The sequence below is a fragment of the Aquarana catesbeiana genome, linkage group LG07 (assembly GCF_042186555.1).
Source record: "Aquarana catesbeiana isolate 2022-GZ linkage group LG07, ASM4218655v1, whole genome shotgun sequence".
Lineage (NCBI taxonomy): Eukaryota > Metazoa > Chordata > Amphibia > Anura > Ranidae > Aquarana > Aquarana catesbeiana.
In genome coordinates, this window is record NC_133330.1 from 117,281,144 (window position 1) to 117,305,589 (window position 24,446).

General features: G+C 39.8%; 1 protein-coding gene across 3 annotated transcripts in view; it reads right to left on the reverse strand.

Moving 5' to 3' along the window:
* Nucleotides 1-276: 276 nt before the first annotated feature.
* The window catches only part of GRAP2 (GRB2 related adaptor protein 2), a 1,312,439-nt gene continuing 1,288,269 nt past the window's right edge, over nucleotides 277-24,446 (reverse strand). For all 3 annotated transcript variants that reach the window (XM_073592657.1, XM_073592659.1, XM_073592656.1), the window contains one exon: nucleotides 277-730. In XM_073592657.1, coding sequence (XP_073448758.1) covers nucleotides 533-730 — 198 coding nt within the window. In that variant the 3' untranslated portion in view covers nucleotides 277-532. The remainder of the gene's footprint in view (nucleotides 731-24,446) is intronic.

Below are 24,446 nucleotides of genomic sequence, written 5' to 3' on the forward strand. Positions count from 1 at the left end.
AGTATCTGTTATCTGCCCAATGAGACCTAAACAATTGCAGCTACCTGAATTTTATTTAATAGGTCCTAGACTTTTCAAAAATATGTATTGTTTAGGGGTTTTAAGTAAGGTTTCATGTAAAAAATACACATTTATCAAGCGTGTGAGTAAAAATGAATCTGGTAGGAAACAGAGATAGTTAATATTTGAGGAACCCTTGTGTGTTTAAACACACTGAAGTAGGATACAAACTCAAGACCAAATGAAAAACATAATAATCAGTATTGATCTGCTTTATTTATTAGTTACATCAGGTCAGTAAAATACTACAACATTAGAAGGAGTATAGGATGATAATGACAGGCCCCTCCCATCCCAATAAATAACACCCATTAAATGGTATTCTTGTCTGGAAACCATCAGCTGTTGAATAGTATCATGTTGTAAGAAAGGTATATTTGCCTTGCATACTCTATCAATGTGAGGAAAACTCTCAGGAAATAAAGAGACCATGCTGGGAGGAATATCTTAGTACCTAGATGTACACTTGCTTTCATCGGTTGATGCTATCTACATAATTTGATGGGAAAAGCCCAACATTCTCTCCTAACTTTCCCATCCACCAGTAAACATTACAGTTGTCCAGCACTTCAATGACATCATTGGTATAGAAGCTAAGTTCATCTGGCTCCATGGCCTTGAAGTCACAAAGAGCTTTCACCAGCTGATTACGTTTTGCTCGGGGTGAAACCTAGGAGATGTTGAAAAGACAACACATGAAAAGGTTAATTGCACTTTGTACATAGTAAATCAAAGCATTGTGTACACTAGTGTATGTAATACATGTGATAAAGTATTTAACCCTTTTGCTGCCAGGCCCTGTGCTCCATTTTCACACTCAGGTGGCCAGACTATTTTTGCAATTTTTCCTTTGCTTTTTTATTTTTCACTTATAGCTTTGAGAGTTTGTAAAAGATCACCCAAACCATATATTTTCTGAAGGCAATAGAATAAAAAGAAGGTGCTACTGATTTTTAATATTTGCGCAAATGTTTATCAAAACAATATTTTTGCTAAAAATCCACTAAAATCATGATTAGCAGATAAATACACAGCAAATTTTACAAAATTCCTACTAAATATAAAAGCTTAAACTGTATTGAGTTAATAAATAACAAATATTTGTAACTTTTAAATTGTGCCTTTTTGCGAAATGGTAAAAATTGAACAGAAGCAAAAGTGTAAATATCCAAATTTCTCAAAAAATCGGAAGGTTTTCATTTTTCCCTTACAGCTTTAAGAATTTGCGAAGGACCCCCAAAACCATATATTTTCTGAAAGCATATGACCTCCACGTATTCTGGACATGCGTTAGTCGGGCAGAGTGAACTCACATAGTCAGTCCACATGATTTCAAATCTTGGCTGCAGGTAATAGTTGTCATCAGTAGGTGTGGGACAGATGTCCTGGAATCCTACGTCTGGCTGCCATCGGTTCAGTTGGGTGAACGTTACCGTTCCGGGGCTCAGTCTGCTGATGGGGAGAGGGGCTAACTGCCCCAGCTCCCTGAAGTCATAGAGACACTGTAGGTGCTAGGCAGTGGTGCTCTGAGCTGTTGCCAGCGCTTCAGCTGGGAGTAGGAGCTTCACTACATCAGCTGGTCGCTGAGGGGGCCACATGCCCTGGCTCCCGGGAACTTCAGAGTTGTTACTGGTGCTGGGCAGAGCTTGGTAGCACTCTGCCCTGATGCCAGCCCTTCTGATGGGTACTCCACATCATCCGCTTCGGCTAACTGTTGGCCGGCTTCCTCTACTCCCAGACTGTGGATCTGCTGCTGGAGAGATAAGCTGGCTTCTCCATCTCCCTTACCCTCATCTGGCTGCTGGGACAACATTTCTCTGGTACTGTCTTCCAGGTGCATGGATCTTTGCTGGGGAGGGAAGATAGTTTCCTCCTCTGTAGCTGACTGTTGGGGAGGAAGGACAGCTTTCTCCACTCCCAGACGGTTATTCTGCTGCTTCGGAGATGAGCCCTTTTGCTCCCAGAGCCGTGGACTCTCATTGTGCAGCGAGGATGACTTTTTTTGCTTGTGAGTCCTCTCTTCTCCTCTTGGATCCTGGATCTGCTGCTGGGAAGTGACTGCCACCTTCTTACCCTGGGCCTCCAGAACAGCCTCAGGTGTGGGGCAGAGGTCTTGGGCCTTCTGTCCGGTTGCCAGTGCTTCAGCTGGAGAAGTTTGTTGTAACTCCACAGATGCTGCTGGCAGGAAATCCCATGTCCTTGTCATTGGTCTGGGAGAAAGGCTGGCTGCCTCTTCTCTCAGGAAGGCTGAAGCTGCTGTTGGTGCTAGGCAGAGCTCAGTGATGTTCTGCCCTGATGCCAGCTGTTCTGCTGGGAAGCAAAATAAAAAATCAGTGGCCTTGCACAAATCCTCCAGGGCCACCGATTGTTGCAGGCAGAGGTCAGAAGCGCTATGCTTTAATGCCAGCTCTTCTGCTGGAGGTTCACTGGGTTCCTCTTCAGCAGAAAAGTCTATTAAATCCCCAGTCTCTGGAACTGGTGTCTGAGGATAGAGGTTCACCATCTCCTGTCCCTGGAACCCAGAAGATGTTACCAGTGCTGGGCAGAGGCTAGCAGAGGTCTGCCCTGTTGTCAGCACTCCTATTGGAATCTCAGTAAATGTTACATCTTACAATGAAAATTCAATAAATCCATGCTTTCTGTGATCTGTGGCTGGAGAAGGACCACCTCTTCTCCCGAGTCTTTAAACTGCTGCTGGGGAGATGAGCTGGCTGATCCATCTCCCATACCCTTATCCGGCTGCTGAACAGAGGTATTCCTCCATCCAAGCTTGGCTGTGCAGAAACAGGTTCATCAAGGTGAGCCAACACTTGCTGCATCTGCCATAAGAGCTCCGCTTCCATAGCTAAAGGTGGGCAAAGCACACTGTTACTCTGCCCATTGCCGACGCTTCAGCTGGGATGTCAGGGCTTTCGGCTGGTACTTCCCAATAGTCCCAGGCAAAGGGAGCCCAGCCCTGCTGCTGAGCAGAGTCTAGTAGCTGGTTGCCAGCGGACAGTCATACCATCCCAGCAGGACCTGTGTTGGCACTGGCTCTCTGTGCTTCATCTGCATCTCTTGCACTCTTACAAGTTCCTCTTCCATGGCAGCTGGTATCTGTACCTCTCCTCTTCTGCTAACTGGACCTCAGATCCCAGTGTGGTTTGAATGTCCCAGACTTCAGGAAGGATCCCACCGCTTGCCACCAAATGTGATGGAACCGTCCAGCACCCTGCTTTGGTGCTTCCATCAGTATACAGCTTCCTCCATTCTGGAACCAGGACCCAGATATTATAGCTGAGAATACAAGACTAGCCGATAATTGCTTGTACATGTAAAACTGGAACTGGGAACTCTTTATTGAAAGACACACACAGAATATATAGTACACTAGATCAGATAAACATTTGATCACATTATGCAAACAGTAAGATGACTCAGTGCCCACCCAGACTATTCGGCACCAAGCCCACCACCCTGGATACAAAGTATATTACACATTATCATAAGAATAAACATCCCACAATGGTTCCATAACAAGGTACAGTGGTCACAATATCAATCACCTTTGCAAGAGATGATCAGACAGAAACAAAAGGGGACTTAATTAACACAATTAACAATGGGAGAGACACAAAATTCTGTCCACTAGACACGTCATCAGAATACAAACAATGTCCCAGCAGTCTGATACAGTGGAATTTATTTTCATAGCTCTCCTGAGGATTATGGTTGATAAATATTTCTGTCCCAAGTGAAGGAGCCTCTTCAAACCAGTTTGCAGAAGGGGTACCATATTCCCTCTGACCATTAACCTGTACAAGATTAATATTACACCTTTCCATGCACTCCAGAAGGGAAGCTTTATTGTCCCTATTCAGAGAAGTAATCCACGCCTCGCTCGCAGCGTCCATTAAGTGGTAGTCCATCATTAGAGAATGATCTGCTTTCTCCATGGGCCATAATCAGTGGGTAGGAGGCTTGCCCCTAGTCCTCTCCAAAAGCCCCTGTCCTGGCTGGGTCTGTCACAATCACTAATGCTATTTTTTTTTCAGATCCCCTTCCTGAGATTTTAGTTAAAAAGCTTCTTCAGCCTTCTAGCCATTTTCTCCCCCAAAAAAGCTGCACTCTCTCTATTTAGGTTCAATAGGTCCCTACAGTAGAGCTGAAAAGTAGGCTCAGTCCTCAGGGAATCCAAACCCCTGTTTCTTATACCAATTTCTTAGCCACGCGCCTAGTGCTGATTCCATGCGTGCACTTCACTTAACTCTTCCTCTTCCGTATCTGTGTACAGGTTGGGAACCTCTGCAGTGCTGATCTACTCCGGTTGCTATGGAAGATGGACCTGCTCATGGAGAGAGTGCCAACAACAACTAGAAGCCATCCCTACCTTGTCACAGTAACTTAGCTTCGCATGACTTGATCCTGCCTCTCCATTTTTCCACCTTTCTGCATACTGACCCCTCATATGCACCCAATGGGTAAAGTCCATACTCGATTTGGAATCATCACCACGATTTTCCAAACTCCTTTTCAAGATGTCAAGGCTCTGTAGTGTTGCCAGCTGCTTCCTTAGATCCAGAATCTTGGCTTCCAAAGAAACTACTTGCTCACAACAGTCAGTTGCTCAAGGAACTTATATACAGAACAAATTGTGCACTGGGTTGCATTACAACTTATGGAAGACATGGTTACTTTTGACTTATTAGCCTGTCTGTATATTTCATGATCTTTTCTGGCCTCTGCTGGTCACCTGAAGCATTGCAAACTGACTGAACAAAACTGAACAAAAAAAAAGATCTTCTTTTGAACCACAAAGTGCAAGCAGATTTTTTAAACACTACTAATATCAGTGCTATTTAATATTGGATTAGAATAGAAAATGGCTGTTTTATCAGTGAAGACAGCAGATGGGACCAGTGATATAAAAATACAGGTTGCACATGAAAAAACCTCCTAACCTATAACGCCATATACACGTTTTTACATGTCTGTCAATCTTCTTTGCTTGGTTTGAATGTAAGTTACTACTTTGTTGCTATTTGAGTCAAATGGCATAATAAAAACAAGCACTCTGCTGGCCTTGCAACAGATGTGCCTTTTACTGTACATTGAATTCTTCCTTGAGGCTCCATTTACATCTGTGTATTCCAAGAATGCATGCTTTTGTGCTCCTTTCCTAAACAAGTGAAAAATGTGTGTTGCGTGCTATTAATTGTTAAGTCCTGTTCGCACTGCGTGTAACAGGAACTTGCGTTCCCACTTGTGATTTTCGCATAGAAATAGAATGGGCTACGCTTTGAGCAATTGTCATTCCAAAGAAGATCAGGGACAATAGTGATTTTTACAGTTAGGTTTTGTCACATGACAATCGCAGGAAAATCACTCTGCAATTTAGAAGTTCAAGATGAGTGGCATCTAAATGCGTGTTTCGCATTTTGCTGCAATTTGGAATCATCAGGATTTTTCCTACAATCACATATATAAGCCTTAATGTCACCCCAAATGCGGGCAGCAAACATGGGTTTTGCTGCATACAAAACTTGCAGGAAAAAAAACACGCAAACCGAAAGGTGGCAAAATGCTCCATGACCTGCTTTGCCGTGTATGTCATTGAAATCTTTGGGCGGTCCTATGTGTGTCGTGCCTAAAATACACAAAAAAGTGAAAAAAAACACACTTTTCAAATCTCTAGATTTCTAGATGAGAGTATATCAAAACTGTGCCAATTACAGTTTAGAAGTCATACTCCCTGAATATAATACTACGCCCAACCCATGGCTATGTTATACCTAAATGATGGATCCATCCAATAATACATTTTTTGTAAGGTGTATATCAATGTACCACCAAACCACAGAAGACCTTAAAAGGGTCACAGGTACAATAATAACAAAAAAAATGTTTATTAAATATGTTTAATAAATTAAATCACATAATAACAACTCCCACTGGTTATGATTAAACCATAAAACACAATACTCAGATACGTTATACATCTATATACAATGTCCTCAACCACACCCCTATCCAACTATTGTTTTCTTAAAAGTAGACTTAAGCTGGCCATGCATGGCTCAGTTTTTTTGTTCAGTCTGCCAAAAACTGAGCCGATTTGTCATTGTATCCAGACAGCAGGAACCCTCCACCATCAGAATACACTGATCGAATGCTGGTTTTCCAGCAGGGCCATTTGACATAAGCCAGTCTACCGCCCGGCTTCTATCGAACACAGAGGGCTACACACAGATCAAAATTTGGCCGGTACCTGCTGAACTAGCCAAATTTTGATCCATATATGGCAATCTTTAGACACCTTTAAAGTTCCATGTGGTTTGATGGTACATAGTTATTTTAGGATCAGGATGTGGTAACGGTAATAATCTCTGAGGGATGTAATTCTCTGGATATACATAAAGTCATAGACCTATTCATTTTATATTTTCTTAGGCCTTGTATAGTTGACCCACTAAATCTGAATATTTGTTTTTTTTATAGCTGGTTTCAACTTTGCACCTGTTGCACAATTTTCAGTAAGACTGGGTTCACACCTATGCAAATTGGATGTGAGTTTTACCCGCATCCAATTTGCATAGCAGGAGATTGTGACTGGCTATCTATGGAGCTGGTTCACACATCTCTGCAGCGGCTAAGGTGCAAATTGCACAGAAGCCCTGTGTGTCTTATGGTCTGTTTCAGGTCCGAATTCAGCGCAAAATTCCGTCTTAAATCGGACCTGAAACAATGAATAGAGACCCACCAAACTCCTGCTGTGAGACGGCGCGAATTCTAGTGTGAACCAAGCCTGAGGCAGAGCTCCAATTCACTTTTCCTACCAGGTTTTACAACTGAGGTCTGTGCTTTCATAAAGACCAGTGTATCAATAACCATAAACTTAGCTTATATAAATGGCATGTTCTACAGTGATCAGATTCAATGTAAAAATATCCAGAATAAGTCTATATCTTATATGTATTTAATTAACAGACAATAGAGATATTCTAATTACTTTAATGATTTCAGGTGCAGTTTTGCCTTGATTTTTACTGGCACAAGCAAGAGACTAGAGGTAAAGGGCAAGACAAAGAATAAATAAATTAAAAACAAAAACCGGAAGGCTCGTTGTTATGAGAGGCAACTTAGGCTTTGAACAGTGATGAAAACTAGGTGTAATTCCCAGAAAACACACATCATTACATTACATAGAAAAATGGCAACTGATTGCACACAGACGCCGAGTCACTGTAATGCCCCGTACACACGGTCGGATTTTCCAATGGAAAATGTCCGATCGGAGCGTGTTGTCGGAAATTCCGACCGTGTGTGGGCTCCATCGGACATTTTCCATCGGATTTTCCGACACACAAAGTTGGAGAGCAGGAGATAAAATTTTCCGACAACAAAATCCGTTGTCGGAAATTCCGATCGTGTGTACACAAATCCGACGGACAAAGTGCCACGCATGCTCAAAATAAATAAAGAGATGAAAGCTATTGGCCACTGCCCCGTTTATAGTCCCGACGTACGTGTTTTACATCACCGCGTTTAGAATGATCGGATTTTCCGACAACTTTGTGTGACCGTATGTATGCAAGACAAGTTTGAGCCAACATCCGTTGGAAAAAATCCTAGGATTTTGTTGTCGGAATGTCCGAATAAAGTCCGACCGTGTGTACGGGGCATTAGTCTGTGACAAAAACGAAACCAGGTAATGTAAGATGGCTTCAGCCCTGCTCTCCTCAGGCAGGAGAGGTCCCTCAGATGTGTTTTGCCCCCTAGAGGGCTTAATGGTAAGGCCACTAGGGGGTGAAACTTGTCTGAGGGACCTTTCCTCTACAAGGTGGTATTAAATTGGTGATAAGATGTGCGTTGACATTGGGACGTCAAAGTGTTAAAATGGAAAAACAGGAGCACCATACCACACAATAGAAATTAGAAGTCAATTTATGCTATTAAAATGGTTCAAATAAAACCCGCAGATACAGTTAACATGTTTTGCACATATTAAGGAGCTCAGAGGTGATCCCTGATCAGGGAAAAATTAATACAAAAGTTTACATAATTGTACAAGGAAAGAGAAGCACCTAGTAAATGCCTAGTAAATGCACCTAGTAAATGATAGTAAATGTGCTGATCCTTCATTGCAAACACATACATTGTATCATTATTTACTAAATGCATTTTATTTTTGTATGCTTCTCAGATTCTGTTCCAGTGAATACTTCATATATATCATTTGTATTAACTTTAGCCCTGATAAGTGTGGCATCTCTGAGCCCCTCAAGACACGTTGCCTGTATCTGCAGATTTTATTTGAACCATTTTAACAGAATGAATTGTGAATGCTAATCTTGTGGTGTGGTATAAACTCTATTGCATGGCACAATTCTGTCATCCTAACATGTCTGAAGCACTAATGCCGCGTACACACGATCAGAATTTCCGACAACAAATGTTCGATGGGTGCTTGTTGTCGGAAATTCCGACCGTGCGTAGGCTCCATCGGACATTTTTTGTCGAAATTTCCGACAACAAAAATTTGAGTGCTGGTTCTCAAATTTTCCGACAACAAAATCCGTTGTCGGAAATTCCAATCGTGTGTACACAATTCGGACGCACAAAATTTCACGCATGCTCAGAATCAAGCAGAAGAGCGGCACTGGCTATTGAACTTAATTTTTCTCAGCTCGTCGTACGTGTTGTACGTTCTTGATGTTCGGAATTTCCGACAATATTTGTGCGACCGTGTGTATGCAAGACAAGTTTGAGCCAACATCCGTCGGAAATAAATCCCAGGATTTCGTTGTCGGAATGTCCGATCATGTGTATGCGGCATAAGCGTTAGTAGTGTTGGGATTGGAAAAACAGGTTTACAGAAGCAGAAGGGAAAATCACACAGAGGTAATGTTAATTTATGAGGCTCAATTGACATAGCTTTAAGATGATAGAATCATTATATGCAGCCACGTAACTGAAATTTTCAAATCTCATTGGAGCTGAAAATAACGGTCACTTTTTTGAAAAAAGGGATTTATGTTCTGCTGTTTTAATGTTAATGTTAATTCTGCTAACCACTAAAATGTGTTCCCTCACCAGAAAAAAACTGAATGTCAGAAAAGTGTAGTGCTACCCCCTTGTGCAATATTACATATGCGTATAATGATGGAAACCCCCTCTACAAATGTGAATCTCCTAAGTATTTACTTCACATATTACATATTAACTGTCTCAATATCAACCTTAAACAAAAAAGGCAATACAATACTGAAAATATAATGAATAATGAGACACAGGAAGGAGTCACATAGCACACTGAGATTTCTGCAACAGTCCTGCTTCCTGCAGTGTGCACAGCTCACCCCTGGCTGTTACCGTTGACCCTTTGGTAGCCTTCGTCTTTCTTCCTGGGAATGACCAAAACCTCAGCAGCAACTTTGAATGCCTGGGGATCCATTTTATTGCAGCAAAAGCAGCTGGTGAGTCAGAGAATACCCTATACCAGTGGATTTTACCCAAGTGTTGGGAAAGTGTACAGTGACCTATTGTGGCCTATCATAGAGGTGCAAAACATATTACAGCGCACACATTCAAGAATGACATTTCCTGCAAGGCTAGTTAAAAAACACCTGAACATATTCAAAAAAATATGGGGGTTTGGTCACACTATATGGTCATATAGTGCTAAGCCCACTTACTGCGACAAAGTACCCCGAATTAGTGGGTCCTACCCTAGTGATAGAATGGAAGATCCTGTGTCTCAACCATGGGAGCTGAACTCCTCTATGTGGGAGAACTGAAGGGGATTCCTCCTATGCACTGCTGGCCACTAAATAAGAGGTAATGAAGAGGGGGAGGGGTGCTCCAGCCCCAGTTTTTAACTAGCCTTGCAGGAAATGTTATTCTTGAATGTGTGCGCTGTAATATGTTTGGTACTGTTTGTTGGTCTTATAGCAGCACCATCTTGAATCTAAACGCATTTTAGGGTGTGCCCCCCAAATATGTTTTTTGTCTATCATAGAGGTGAGCGCATAGTACTGCTGGTGGCGGATATCATGTGGTGCAGTGTCTTGGGATACATAATTGTATAAGCAGCACATTACCAAGTGGACTGTTTTTGACACAAATTTTATGTTTCTTTAAGTTTTTAATTTTGGAAAGACTGTTGACATTGGACTTTTATTTTCACATAAAGTAGGTTCTCACCATTATTTACTATATGCAATATATATGTGTGTATGAAATATTTCTAAAGTACTGATAGATAGATTTTACTTGTGGTTGCTTTCAGGACAGATTTTTAGGTATATGGTGTTTTAGGGCACTATTTTTTTTTATATAGTGTCAGTTTATTCATTTCCTTCTTTGGTGTCATTTTTTTCAGTATTGTATTGACTTTTTTTGTTTGAAGTTAAAGAGGAGTTCCACCCAGGGGGCCCATAAAAAAAAAAAAAAATACTGCAGCTGCTGACTTTTAATTGATCGAAGCCCCGCTCGTCTCCCCCTCCGTTCAACGGCGCCGGCATTGCAACTGTGGGCGCCGGGCTGTGGCTTAACAGCCTGGCACCCACTGGCGTATGCGCGAGCGGCGCCGCGCGCCGTGATTGGCCGCTCAGTCACCTGGGACCTGTAATGGGTCCCAGATGATTGACAGGAAGGAGGGAGCAGAGCGGAGCCCTTCCTGTGCCGAGGGGGAAGTGATGTCACCATCCCAGGCACTGGAAGGGGCAGACTACGAGGGACCCCCTAGCAACAGGCATTTAGAGGTAAGTTGAAAAAAAAATATCCAAATGTTTTTTTGTTTTGTTTTTTAGGATTTTTTATGTATTTTTGTTTTTTTGGGTGGAACCCCACTTTAACACTTGCTATTGAGACAGTTAATACGTCCCAGTGAAGTAAATACTTACGAGATTCACATTTGTACAGGGGCTTTCCACCAGTATTCACATATGTAATATTGCACAAGGGGGTAGCTCTACACTTTTCTGTCATTCAGTTTATCTCTGGTGACAGTATCTCACAAAAGTGAGTACACCCCTCACATTTTTGTAAATATTTTATTCTATCTTTTCATGTGACAACACTGAAGAAATTACACTTTGCTACAATGTAAAGTAGTGAGTGTACAGCTTGTATAACAGTGTAAATTTACTGTCCCCTCAAAATAACTCAACACACAGCCATTAATGTCTAAACCGCTGGCAACAAAAGTGAGTACAGCCCTAAGTAAAAATGTCCAAATTGGGCCCAATTAGCCATTTCCCCTCCCCCGGTGTCATGTGACTCATTAGTGTTACAAGGTCTCAGGTGTGAATGGGGAGCAGGTGTGTTTAAATTTCATGTTTTTTCGTCTCTCTCTCATACTGGTCACTGGAAGTTCAACATAGCACCTCATGGCAAAGAAGTCTCTGAGGATATGAAAAAAAGAATTGCTACTTTACATAAAGATGGCCTAGGTTATAAGAAGATTGCCAAGAACCTGAAACTGAGCTGCAGCACAGTAGCCAAGACCATACAGTGGTTTAACAGGACAGGTTCCACTCAGAACAGGCCTCGCCATGGTGGACCAAAGAAGTTGAGTGCACATGCTGTTAGAAGATTTTAAGTTTATTAATATTTTAAGTGATAAAAGTTTCTGAAAAAATATATGAAACACATGAATGTTATATGTAATTAGTGATGGTTTTTGAAGGTTACAGGATGGAGGACAGAGGACAGAGGAGTGATTTAGCTGGGTAGATATTTCTATTTTGAGTTGCTATGTCAGGGCAATGGGTGGAGTAATGTTACTTATCTTTAGAATATAACCATTTAAAGTATATATGCAAATATGGGTGTTACTAGGATATGCTGACATAACATTATGAAACAGTATAAGATTGGATGAGATTTATGGTAGTGAAGGAATGGAGTAGGGTTAAAGAGAGAGAAGTAACCCTGCGCTTTGGAGAATGTAACATCAAGATGTCTCCTCCTCCTTCTGAAAGCCATCACTACACCACATGTTACCAGATGCCATAATTGTAAGTCTTTGCTTATCTTTCTGAACAAATAAACAACCTTTCTGGAAGCATCATATGAACGAAGGATTCTTCAATTTCTACTAAGAAATGAAACAAATCACTAAAAGTAAGTTGAAAATGCAGCCTTGGACAAAGTACAGAAACATATCTCCTATGCACCCTACCCTCTAGGAGAGAGGACACTGACCTATAACACAAAGACATTGCTATTCATCTAGAAACACCCCTGAATATATAGAATAGTAGAATTATAGTATTTATACTATTCTTCAATGGCAAGCCAGTTAAAGTGGTAAATTTTTTTCCCCACTCCTTGACAAAGGGGGGACATGAACACAATTTCGTGATTGATCAAGTCTCAGGAAAAAACGATCAAAGAACCTAGAAGGAGGCGTTTGCGTCAGATGTGGACAACAGTTCAATAAAAGTCGAGGATGAGTTTTTCTCTGTCTGTTTTCCCACCTCTAGCCAAAGTTTGTAACTTTGAACGAAGAAAAAAAAAAGGAAGACCCAGCCTACGAAGTTGATTGACAAGGCCAGATGGACAGTATGCTTTAAGTTATTTTTGGAAATCCAGGACTTTGTTTGTGAAAACGTAACGTTACGTACGTGAAGATTTCTGCCAAGGTTAGTTCCTAAGAAGGTGAGAAAGTCTCAAATAAGAAAATATTGGGTAGTTGCCCAAGAAGAAAAAAAAATGTTGACTCAGGAACTGAGACTTCACGTTATTTGAAAAAGTCACCATTGTAGCTACAACAGGCAGATGTACTCTTTGGGTGATCTAAGATGAAAGTCGGATTTTGATGTTTGAAGATGGAAGGTCCAAGAACAAAAAAGGCAAAGAAAAATCAACAGGCAAGCACACTACAGCACACTATAGCACACAATACAAGGAACAAAGCAAAAAGCTACAAGAAAATTATCCTTCAAAGAAAGAAGAAGCAACAAACAAAAGAAAAGGCAACAAACAAAGGAAAAGCAACAAATGAAAGAAAAGGCAAAGAACAACAGACAAAGTTAAAGGACATTATTCATCTCTTGTTTTTTTAAGTGCACACAGGACTATCATACTAACAAGGGGTGAGTGTGTTTGTTTATATAAAAGGGTAACATGGGATGGTTAACATCTCAAGGCTCAGAAGTAGTTTCCTGTACCATCGGGAATACAGGCTGGTGTTCGCTTGCCTTGCGGTAAGCGCAATTATTGGGTATTTGCGGATACTGTAGGGTTGTCACTCATATTTTTTACACCATTGACTCTGGTTGGATTCACCCAAGGGGTCTTTCTTGGATTGATTTCAGATCATTACTTCACATTTTTATTTTCTGTTACCATATATGGACACTTATTTTTATTCGCAAATATTACATATGGACACTCATGTTCGATTCATACATACATGTGTTGACCCATGTACTTTTCATAATTTAATTTTTAATATTTTTCAACATTTTTGTATTTATATATGTACTTCCTCACCGAAGTCTTTGAGATTGCTTCACGTGTTTCACTTATATTTAGCGCGGTTATTTCTTTTTTATTAGTTATTTTAGTGCACATCTCACTGTTTAACTGCTGCTTTTTGGGGGGATAGTTTCTATAGGTAGCGCAGTATTTTTTTGTTTTTCATCGGGAATACATGCAGTAGTAAGGTATTAATTAATGCCAGAGTGTAAAGAAGTTCTTTAATAAGGAAACTAAGTTTAATACTGCATGTAAATGTTTATGAATGTTTAAGCCCTGAACAACAGAAAATGTGTATTATTACACGTGATCATTTTAAAACACAAAATGGGGGCAGAAAAAATTTTCAGAGAAAAAAGTATTGATTAAGATTGTAGAAAGAACTGTATGAAATTGAGATTATGGAAAACAACATGGTGTTTAGTGTTTTACAAAAATCCTACAGATTTGGTTGTAAGAAATAATAAGTTAAGGATTGAACAATTAAAAAAAAAAAAAAAAAATTCCAAACTTGGATTTGGTTATTAAATTAAAAGTAGTAGATTGTTCTAATTTACTTAAGAAAATATTAAGATATGAAAGTTTTGTTCAATTAAAAAAAAAAAAAGTAAAAATAACAGTTGTTAAAAGTCTTTGTAAATGAGTATTTATGGTAAAAGTAAGGACTTTGATTGAGGGAGGAGTTTTCTCGGGGATATGGCCAATCGCAGTTTTTGGGCAGGACCCAATCTGTGAGTTTCACGAGATTGTACTCTAAACAATTTTTTTGTCATTACTATAATCGGGAAAGGCATATAACATAGTGTACATGATTTTTGGCAGATGTACAAACAAAATATGTATAAAAAGTGGTAAAAAGGTTAAACATTTTAAAAATGAGAAACAAGATTGTTACCCAGTTGTACAGTGTAGGGTATACAAAGCATTGTAGCTAAGACTGACAGTAACAGATCATTCTCTGAAGAGTTTGTGACATGCAGGAGTGTATTATCAACAGAGAAATGCAGATCAAGTTACACAGACTGACTGGTCAGCCATGCCATGACAGTTTTCACTTCTGTGGATCAAAGTCTTCCAAATATCTGGAAGAGGGTTCATGGATGAGAAAAATACATTTTTAAAAAGGTATTATTACTTACTAAAGTAATTGTTTAAAAAAAAAAAAAAATTTTTTTGGGCCTTAATAACTTTTCTCGAGAGTTCATTGAGATTTTTTCAGACAAAGTATCTGTCTGAGTGAATTTTAATGAATTATATAGGCTTACAGTAGGGCAAATATTTTTTAATAACAATAGATAACTTATATAAAATAATTTGAAGATCTAAAGAAAGCCCTTATTAATTTAGTATTTTGGATTAATATAGAGATCTCTCTCAGCCATTTTACATTCAAGTGTATGTGCATGATGAGACAATTTCATTGGTATTTATAAAATAATGTGTTAGGCGTGCATTGTCCAATGCAGATCTGAGACATAGTGGGTCTTGCACCATTTGTTTTGAAAACATCTTATGTTACACCAAAGGTGTTATTACAAGGAAAACAGGAGGTGTCAATGCACACAGCTTTGTCTAGTGGCAATTGGATGTTAAAAAGATCAGTTGTAGTGGGATATAAAGAACATGGTGATTAAATTGATGCAGTGTGAGGGATAGAGCCACAGTTGTGTAAATTAATTATGCAAAAGTCACTTTTTCAACTTTTAGTGGACATTTATCGGGAAATAATTTCTTGTGCTTCTATAGATGGATCCAAATATTGGCACAATGGAATGACAATATTAAACTTTCTGTAAGTGTCTGCATTGAAAGCTGATCTTAAGACTGCCATGTGTTTAGCAGTCAGAGTGACAGGCATGTGTGGCTCATTCAATCATATTGTAGGAGAGGAATGTTTTTGGTTCTGAAAAGAAACTTCAACATGATCAAATATCTTTCAGAAATAGAATATTTAGGAATGCCCAACCTAAATCAGTGTTCTTTTACAAATGTTTTTTTTTTAAATTGTCGGTGTAAAGAAAAAATACAATAATCTGGTAAGATTATTCTTTTACAAGATTTAATTTAGATAAAGAGCGGGACTATGAAATTTTATCTTAGTTAGAATCAGTACAGACTGATAATGGAGATAAAATTTATTGTAAAAAATAATTGATTCCAACAATATTGGATAGAGTTATTTTTAAATTAAAATATATTCATTTTTGCATACCTAGGTACCTGACTGACTGACTGATTTTTATTTTAAGCTAATAAAAGAAATTCTGAACTACTCATTTTAGAACACTTTGTCATCAAACTTCTCAATATTGTTTTATTTGTTTATAGAACAATCCAAAAGGAAAGAGTAACCTGATACTACAAAGTATTGATGGATTTGGCTAATCCATATAGATTGATTATATTAGTTTTTCTACTTGCTAAAGGAGGATATTGGATGTTGTTTTTTTAGTTAATGTTTCTTTTTGATAAATTAATTGAGGTAATTCTAGAAAAAATAATATTTTTAACAAAAGTTAAATTGTTGTGAACTTATGTCATATTCCATTGGAGTTGGATTTCAAACCATGGAATCAGATAATGATTTAAAATTTTGTAGAACATGTATGCAATTTTAGGTATTAACCAGTTACCAACCGGCCCATAGCCGAATGACGGCTGCAGGGCGGTTGGATAACTCTGGGAGGACGTACTATGACGTCCTCCCAGAATTTCCCTCTCGCGCGCCCCCTGGGGCGCGCACCCGAACATATCCGTGACCGCCGGGTCCAGAGGACCCAGCGCATCACGGATCCCGGTAAATGGCCGCTAATCGCGCCCATTTACCATGTGATCGCGCCGTCAAATGACGGCGCGATCACATGTAAACAGACCGGCATCTGATGACGCCGGTTCCTCTCCCCCCCTCCTGTGTACCGATCGGTACACAGTGAGCGGGGAGGGGGATGGATGGATGTCTGCAGCGCTGTGGGCTGTATGTGTAGTGCCCACAGCGCTGCACAGAGACATCCATTCATCCATCCATCCATGCTCAGCCATCCCTCACTACTATGCAATGCTGTGCAATACTCTGCAATAACCCCACAATACTCTGCAATACCTCCACAATACTCTGCAATACCCCCACAATACTCTGCAATGCTGTGCAATACTCTGCAATACCCCCACAATACTCTGCAATGCTGTGCAATACTCTGCAATGCTGTGCAATACTCTGCAATGCCCCCACAATACTCTGCAATGCTGTGCAATACTCTGCAATGCCCCCACAATACTCTTCAATGCCCCCACAATACTCTGCAATGCTGTGCAATACTCTGCAATGCCCCCACAATACTCTGCAATGCTGTGCAATACTCTGCAATGCCCCCACAATACTCTGCAATGCTGTGCAATACTCTGCAATGCCCCCGCCATACTCTGCAATGCCCCCGCCATACTCTGCAATGCCCCCCGCCATACTCTGCCATGCCCCCGCCATACTCTGCCATGCCCCCACCATACCCCGCCATACTCCGCAATACCCCGCCATACTCCGCCATACCCCGCCATACCCCGCCATACCCCGCCACACTCCGCAATACCCCGCCATACTCCGCAATACCCCGCCATACCCTGCCATGCTGAGCCATGCTCAGCTGTACTCGCCCTCTGTATGTGGCCAGGCTGTGGAAGTCTCACACATGTGGTATCGCCGTACTCAGGAGGAGTAGGAGAATCTATTTTGGGGTGTCATTTTTGGAATGTACATGTTATGTGGTAGAAATATTGTATAAATGGACAACTTTGTGTTAAAAAAAAAAAAAAAACGTTTTAACCACTTCCCGCCCGCCGGCCGTCATACGACATCCTTGACTTTGTGCGGGGATATCTGAATGATGGTTGCAGCTACAGGCATCATTCAGATATCAGCTTTTTCAGCCGGCAATTCCCTACACCATGAGAATGATCATAGCAGCTGTTCCACTGCTTGATCGTTCTTACGGGAGGCGAGAGGGGATGTCCCCCCCTCCCACGCTTCTACCGACTCACCGCTACGATCGAAGCCAGGATCGTATTTTTTGTTTTTTTTAATTTCAGGCTTCCCAGCCTAGAGGTGAGATGTGGGGTCTTATTGACCCCATATCTCACTGTAAAGAGGACCTGTCATGCCATATTCCTATTACAAGGATGTTTATATTCCTTGTAATAGGAATAAAAGTGATCAAAAATTTTTTTTTTTTTTGGAAAAAAGCATCAAACTAAAATAAATAAAGTAAAATGAACAATAAAAAAAAAAAAAATTTTTAAAGCGCCCCTGTCCCTGTGTGCTCGCATGCAGAAGCGAACGCATACGTAAGTCCCGCCCACATATGAAAACAGTGTTCAAACCACACATGTGAGGCATCGCTGCGATCGGTAGAGCGAGAGCAATACTTGTGGCCCTAGACCTCCTCTGTAACTCAAAACATGTAACCAGTAAAAAATTTTAAAGCGTCGCCTATGGGGATTTTTGAGTAGCAAAGTTTGGCGCCATTCCACAAGCGCGTGCAATTTTGAAAGGTGACATGTTGGGTATCTATTTACTCGGCGTAACTTCATCTTTCACATTATGCAAAAACATTAGGCTAACTTTACTGTTTTGGTTTTTGTAAAGCACAAAACAGTTTTTTTTCCAAAAAAACGCGTTAAAAAAATTGCTGCGCAAATACCGTGCAAGATAAAAAGTTGCAACGACCGCCATTGTATTCTCTAGGGTCTTTGCTAAAATAACATATATAATGTTTTGGGGTTCTATGTAATTTTCTAGCTAATAAATGATGATTTTTACATGTAGGAGAGAAAAATGTCAGAATTGGCCTGGGTGCTCCAGAACGCCTGAAGGTGCTCCCCTGCATGTTGGGTCTCTGTATGTGGTCACGCTGTGTAAAAGTCTCACACATGTGGTATCGCCGTACTCGGGAGTAATAGTAGAATGTGTTTTGGGGTGTAATTTGTGGTATGCATATGCGGTGTGTGAGAAATAACCTGCTAATATGACAATTTTGTGGGGAAAAAAAAAAAGTAAAAAAAAAAACCTTGATTTTGCAAAGAATTGTGGGAAAAAATGACAACTTCAAAAAACTCACCATGCATCTTTCTAAATACCTTGGAATGTCTTCTTTCCAAAAAGGGGTCATTTGGGGGGTATTTGTACTTTTCTGGAATGTTAGGGTCTCAAGAAATTAGATAGGCCGTCAGTAATTCAGGTGTGATCAATTTTCAGATATTCGCACCATAGCTTTTGGACTCTATAACTTTCACAAAGACCAAATAATATCCACCGATTTGGGTTAATTTTACCAAAGATATGTAGCGGTATAAATTTTGGCCAAAATATATGAAGAAAAATTACTAATTTGCAAAATATTATAACAGAAATGAAGAAAAATGTATTTTTTTACAGATTTTTCGGTCTTTTTTCTTTTACGGCGCAAAAAATAAAGAACCCAACGGTGATTAAATACCACCAAAAGAAAGCTCCATTTGTGTGAAAAAAAGGACAAAAATTTCATATAGATACAGTGTTGCATGACTGAGTAATTGTCATTCAAAATGTGAGAGCACCAAAAGCTGAAAATTGGTCTGGTTAGGAAGGGGGTTTAAAGTGCCCAGTTGTCAAGTGGTTAAATAAAGTTTTTGTTTCTTATCATCTTAAGTACTCAGGTATTGTAGAACGTATGAATAGTATTATAAAGTCTAAATAGGGTAAGATGATTCAAGAATAAGGTAAAGATTGGGTGACGTATTTACCTGCTACAGTTTTAGTTTAAAAACTTTTATTTTCTAAACATAGGGTTTGTTAACTTTTTGAGTTAATAACAGGATGTCTTTTGAGATTAGCATACTCAGCTATTTATATAATATGTTGAGTAGAAAGAAGTGTGGTTGCAAACATTGCCAACAACAGGTACAGGTATTTCAGAAGTTTGTTCACAAAACATGGCTAGGCCTTTGCTAAATTTAAATAGAAATTATGTCTTGAATGAGATTTCTACTTCTAATGAGTATGTTTAGTTTCAATCTTTTTATTAAGTTTTTACAAATAGGCAATACAAACATACATTGGTGGTATATCCACACCAAAAAAAAAAAAAAAAACAAAAAAAAAAAAAAAAAACATCTTATAATAACATTTTGCAGACTATCATACCTATAGCATCAAACAAACAAAAGGATGGCCAGGGGGTACATGAAGACATCTCCTACGCATACCCCGATTTTTTTTTTTAGATTAAGGTTCCATTTGTCCCCTAATTTCCAGGCGATTCCCTAAATGTTCTCCAGGGGACCCATATCTGACAACATTTTTCATATGTGTCCAATTCGTGTGACAGGAGGGTCTCTATCTTCTCAATTAGGTCCATTTCTGCTATCCATTCATTAACTGAAGGGGCTTGTGTAGTTCGCCAATATCGCGGAATAACCAGTCTGGCTGCTATTAACCAATGTCTTAGCAAACCTTGTTTGATATTTATATTTGGACCTGGTAAAATGGATAGCAGAGTAATTTGAGGTGTGTTGGGGATTAACTCCCCTGTAACTGTAGTATACAGCTACATGATTATATCCCAGAATTGGCGAATTTGGGGACATTCCCACCATATGTGTAGCAGCGATCCCTTGGCAGCATGACATCTCCAACATTTATCTGATGTGTCTGGATATATTCGTTGCATGGTTGTTGGACATCGATACCAGCGGGAGACAAGCTTATAGCTTGTCTCTTGGGCTTTATTGTCGATGACAGACAATGTGTGTAAGTAAATGATTTCTCCCACTCTTCTGTTCCAATTTGAGTATTCACATGCCCATTTATTTGTGAATTCTGGGGGCTCAGGGTGGTTTTTTAGGATAAGAATCTTATATATTGCTGATAAAACATGTTTTGGGTTGTTACTTTGCAATAGGATGGACTCGAACATATTTAGGTCTCTATTGAGGGATTGGTTTGGAGAAATAGAAGATAGGAATGACAATAATTGTTGATATTCCATCCATTGCATAAATGAAGGCTGATGCGTTGATATTAGGTTCAATATGGATGGTAATTTACCCTGGCAAAGAATCTGGCTCACTCTTCGGTGAGATTCCTTATTCCATATGAGAAAATGATTCCGGTCTACTGCAGGTGGGAATTGTGGATTACCAAATAAAGGTGTCATTGGTCCTATCTGTGAAGAAAGCCCTAACCGCAAGATCATTTTGGACCACAGGCTCAATAGGTGAGATCAAAGAGAGGGTGGAGAAAGGGTCGTATCTCGGTGGTTACCCTGAAAGGGTAAATCTAACCAAGGAAGAGCCTGAAGGTCAAACTGATCCAGCTCCTATTCTATTGATACCCATTGTTTGATATCCGCGTGATGAAACCAGCTTACTAATCTGGTCAGGACTGCCGCCACATAGTAAAAATAGAGATTCGGTGCACCCGCTCCTCCTTTCGTTTTAGGTAATGTTAGTATTTTCCAATTTAATCTAGTTCTCTTATTACCCCAAATAAACTTAACAAAAGCAGATTGTAGAGTAGAAAAAAAAGGATCTAGGAATAGTAACAGGAATATTTTGAAAGAGATATAAAAAATTGCGGTATTATGTCCATTTTTAATATATTGATCCTCCCAAACCATGAGTATTGTTTTGAATCATGTTTTTTTAGATCTTGTAGAGTACGTTGCATTAAGGGAATATAATTTGTCAAATATAGCTGGGTCAGATCTGATGGAATATTAATTTCTAAGTACCTTAATGCAGAAGAGCAAAATCGGAATGAAAAGTTATTTTTCAACATCATCACTTGATGTGGTAAAAGTGACACATTGAGAATTTCAGATTTCGAAACATTTACCTTAAAATTACTCAGAGTTCCAAAGCGCTGGAATTCCGATAGAATAGAGGGCATAGAAATATGTGGCTTGGTAATGTAAAGTAGCAGGTCGTTGGCAAACAAAGCAAATTTTATTTCCTGTTGGTCTAGCTTTATACCTGTAATTGAGGGGTTCTGTCCAATTGCTATTGCTAAATGTTCCATTACTAGAACATAAAGCAAAGGAGATAGGGGGCATCCCTGACGGGTGCCATTTTTTATAGGGAAACTTGTGGTCAGTGAACCATTGATCCTAATTCTAGCGTTTGGTTTAGTGTATAATGCCAAAATCTTATTAAGTAAATTTGGACCCATCCCTATTTGCTTTAGTGAATGCTCGAGAAAAGGCCACCCAACCCGATCGAAAGCCTTCTCCGCGTCGACCGAGAGGAGGCATGCTGGTATTTTAGCCATTTGGACATGGCCCATTAGTAAGAAAGTTTTTATTGTATTGTCACGTGTTTCCCTTCCTTGCACAAATCCGGTCTGGTCATTATGTATCGAGCTAGGTATGAAGGATTGGAGACGTGACGCAATCAATTTGGCATAAATTTTTATGTCTACTCCAATTAAAGATATTGGACGATAACTAGAACATAATGTTAAGTCTTAATCTGGTTTGGGAATCAAAGTGATATGGGCTTCCAATGTTTGGGTCGGGAATGTGTTTGTAGAAGAGATGGAATTAAACACCTGTAGCATAAATGGAGACAAATATTCTTTATATGTTTTATAAAATTTTGGAGTGAATCCATCTGGGCCAGGACTCTTCCCTGATGGAATGTCTGTAATTACTCCAAGTAGTTCTTCCATTGAGAAAGGGTTGTCCAATAATTCCCTATGGTCATCTTCTAATGTTGGAATAGAGGTTTCTTGTACATAGTCTTCAATGCTACAAGTTTTTGATCCCTCGTTCTCTACAAAGGATGGTTGGGCCAAGTTGTAAAGAGCTGAAAAATATTCTCTAAATGTTTGAAGGAGACTTTGCGGGTCTGAAGTAATTTCCCCCGATGACTTCCTTATGCTAGCTATAAAGGTCTGAGGAGGACGAGGATGTAATATTCGTGCTAAATGTCTCCCACATTTGTTTCCATATCTATAACTATTTAAGGCACATTTCTGTTGGTATGAACTATGCGATTCTGTCATATGCTGCAATAAGGATGCCCTTGTAGACATTATGTTGGCTAATACTTCTGGAGCCTGTAAGGCTTTATGTAATGTTTCTAGTGTATGAAGCTTTAACGGGGAATTTTGAATGGCCACCGAGCTTTCTTTTTTAAGACGAGAGCCATGTTGGATGAATAACCCTTGTAGGACCGCTTTAAGAGCTTCCCATTTTAATGGTAGTGCAGTCTCATCCTGTTCATGATCAGAAACAAAGTTACCAATTGCTTCTATAATTGCTTTATGACAGATTGGATCAGACATAAGTCTATCGTTTAAACGCCAAGACCAGCTTGTGCCTCGAGTCTGGGGGAGATATATTGATAGAAATACAGGTGAATGGTCAGACCAAAAAAAAGACCCTATTTCCATTGAGGGGTTCCACTCCAAAACCTTTGTACCTGATAAGAAATAGTCTAGCCTACTGTAAGATTTATGTGCTGATGAGAAATATGAATAATTACGATCTGTGGGATATAGAGTCCCCCACAAATCAAGAAGTCTATGGTCAAACAATTGTTTCTTCAGGGCCCTCAGCTGGGAATAAGAGATATCGGAGCATTGGGCAGAGGTGTCTAACTGAGGCTCCAAGGTTAAATTGAGATCTCCTCCTACAAGAATAACGCCTTCAGCGAAATCCGCTAAAAGATGAAGATAACGAGAAATGGTCGTGGTTTGGTCATAATTTGGAATGTAAAAAATTGGCAATTGTGAAGAGTTTATCCCGTATCCGGAAGTAAAAGGTATCTACCAATGGTATCAGCTATATGTTCCAAATATTGAGCCGGTAAATTTTTATGAAAAGCGATGGAGACCCCCCTGGCATTCGAACCAGACATAGTGCTATGAAACCATTGAGATAAATGTTTAACTGAGCATGCGGGGATGCCTTCAGTGCAGAAGTGGGTCTCCTGGAGGAGTATTATATCTGCCTTAGCTTTATGCAAACTGTATAAGATCTGTCCTCTTTTTGACTCGTTGTTTAAACTTTTGACATTATAGATACAGAGTTTCAGTAGAGATGCCGAGGAAGACCCCCTAGCCATCTTAAAAAAAAAAAAAAAAAGGGGGGAACTTATAAAAAGAGAGGTTCCCTTTCTAGGGGCCTTGAGCTACTCAAGGTCCACAAATAGGACAAAACACTCGGAAAAAAAAAAACCAAAGGGATATATGGACAATGTCCAAAAAAAAGAAAAATCACCAAGCCCTACCAGAGAGCTGGTGTACCTACAAGGAGGTTAAGTAGGTAGACCCAGAGGTTGTCTCACAGCAGAGACCCGGGACAAACAAAATATATATATCTTATCCTCCGCATAGTTTATTATTCCTTTTCTTTATCTCCTCCCCCTCCCCATTATATACATTAGAGTCGGGAGAGGGAGAAATAACAAAAAAAAAAAAAAACACAAATTATAATATGTAAGGGGGATGGGAAGGGGGGGGGAGGGGGGTGGTCCGAGCAGCATGGGCCGTGTGAGCAGTCCTTCTGGAGGGAGGGGAGGGATGCAAGAGAGAAAGAAAAAAAAAAAGAAAAAAAAAATCTTTTCCCTTTCCCTTCTCTTTTCCCTCTATTTCTCTACCAAGAGTATAGTATTATGTTTATATAATCTTCCCCCCCTTTCTTCCCTTTCCCTCCCTCTCTCCCCAAATCTATCATATACATATATGCATACCCACACATACATACATTGCCCAGTGGTTGTGCGTACGCTTACCCAGATATATTTGTTGCCACACACACATATATATATGTATTTAACAAGAGCATGTAGATACCAGCACATTCGTTCATCTATCATGTGTTTCTCATTAAGGGGGCCCTAATCTCATTATTATGTTACGTAACTTTGGCAACCAGATAGGTATCCCCAAC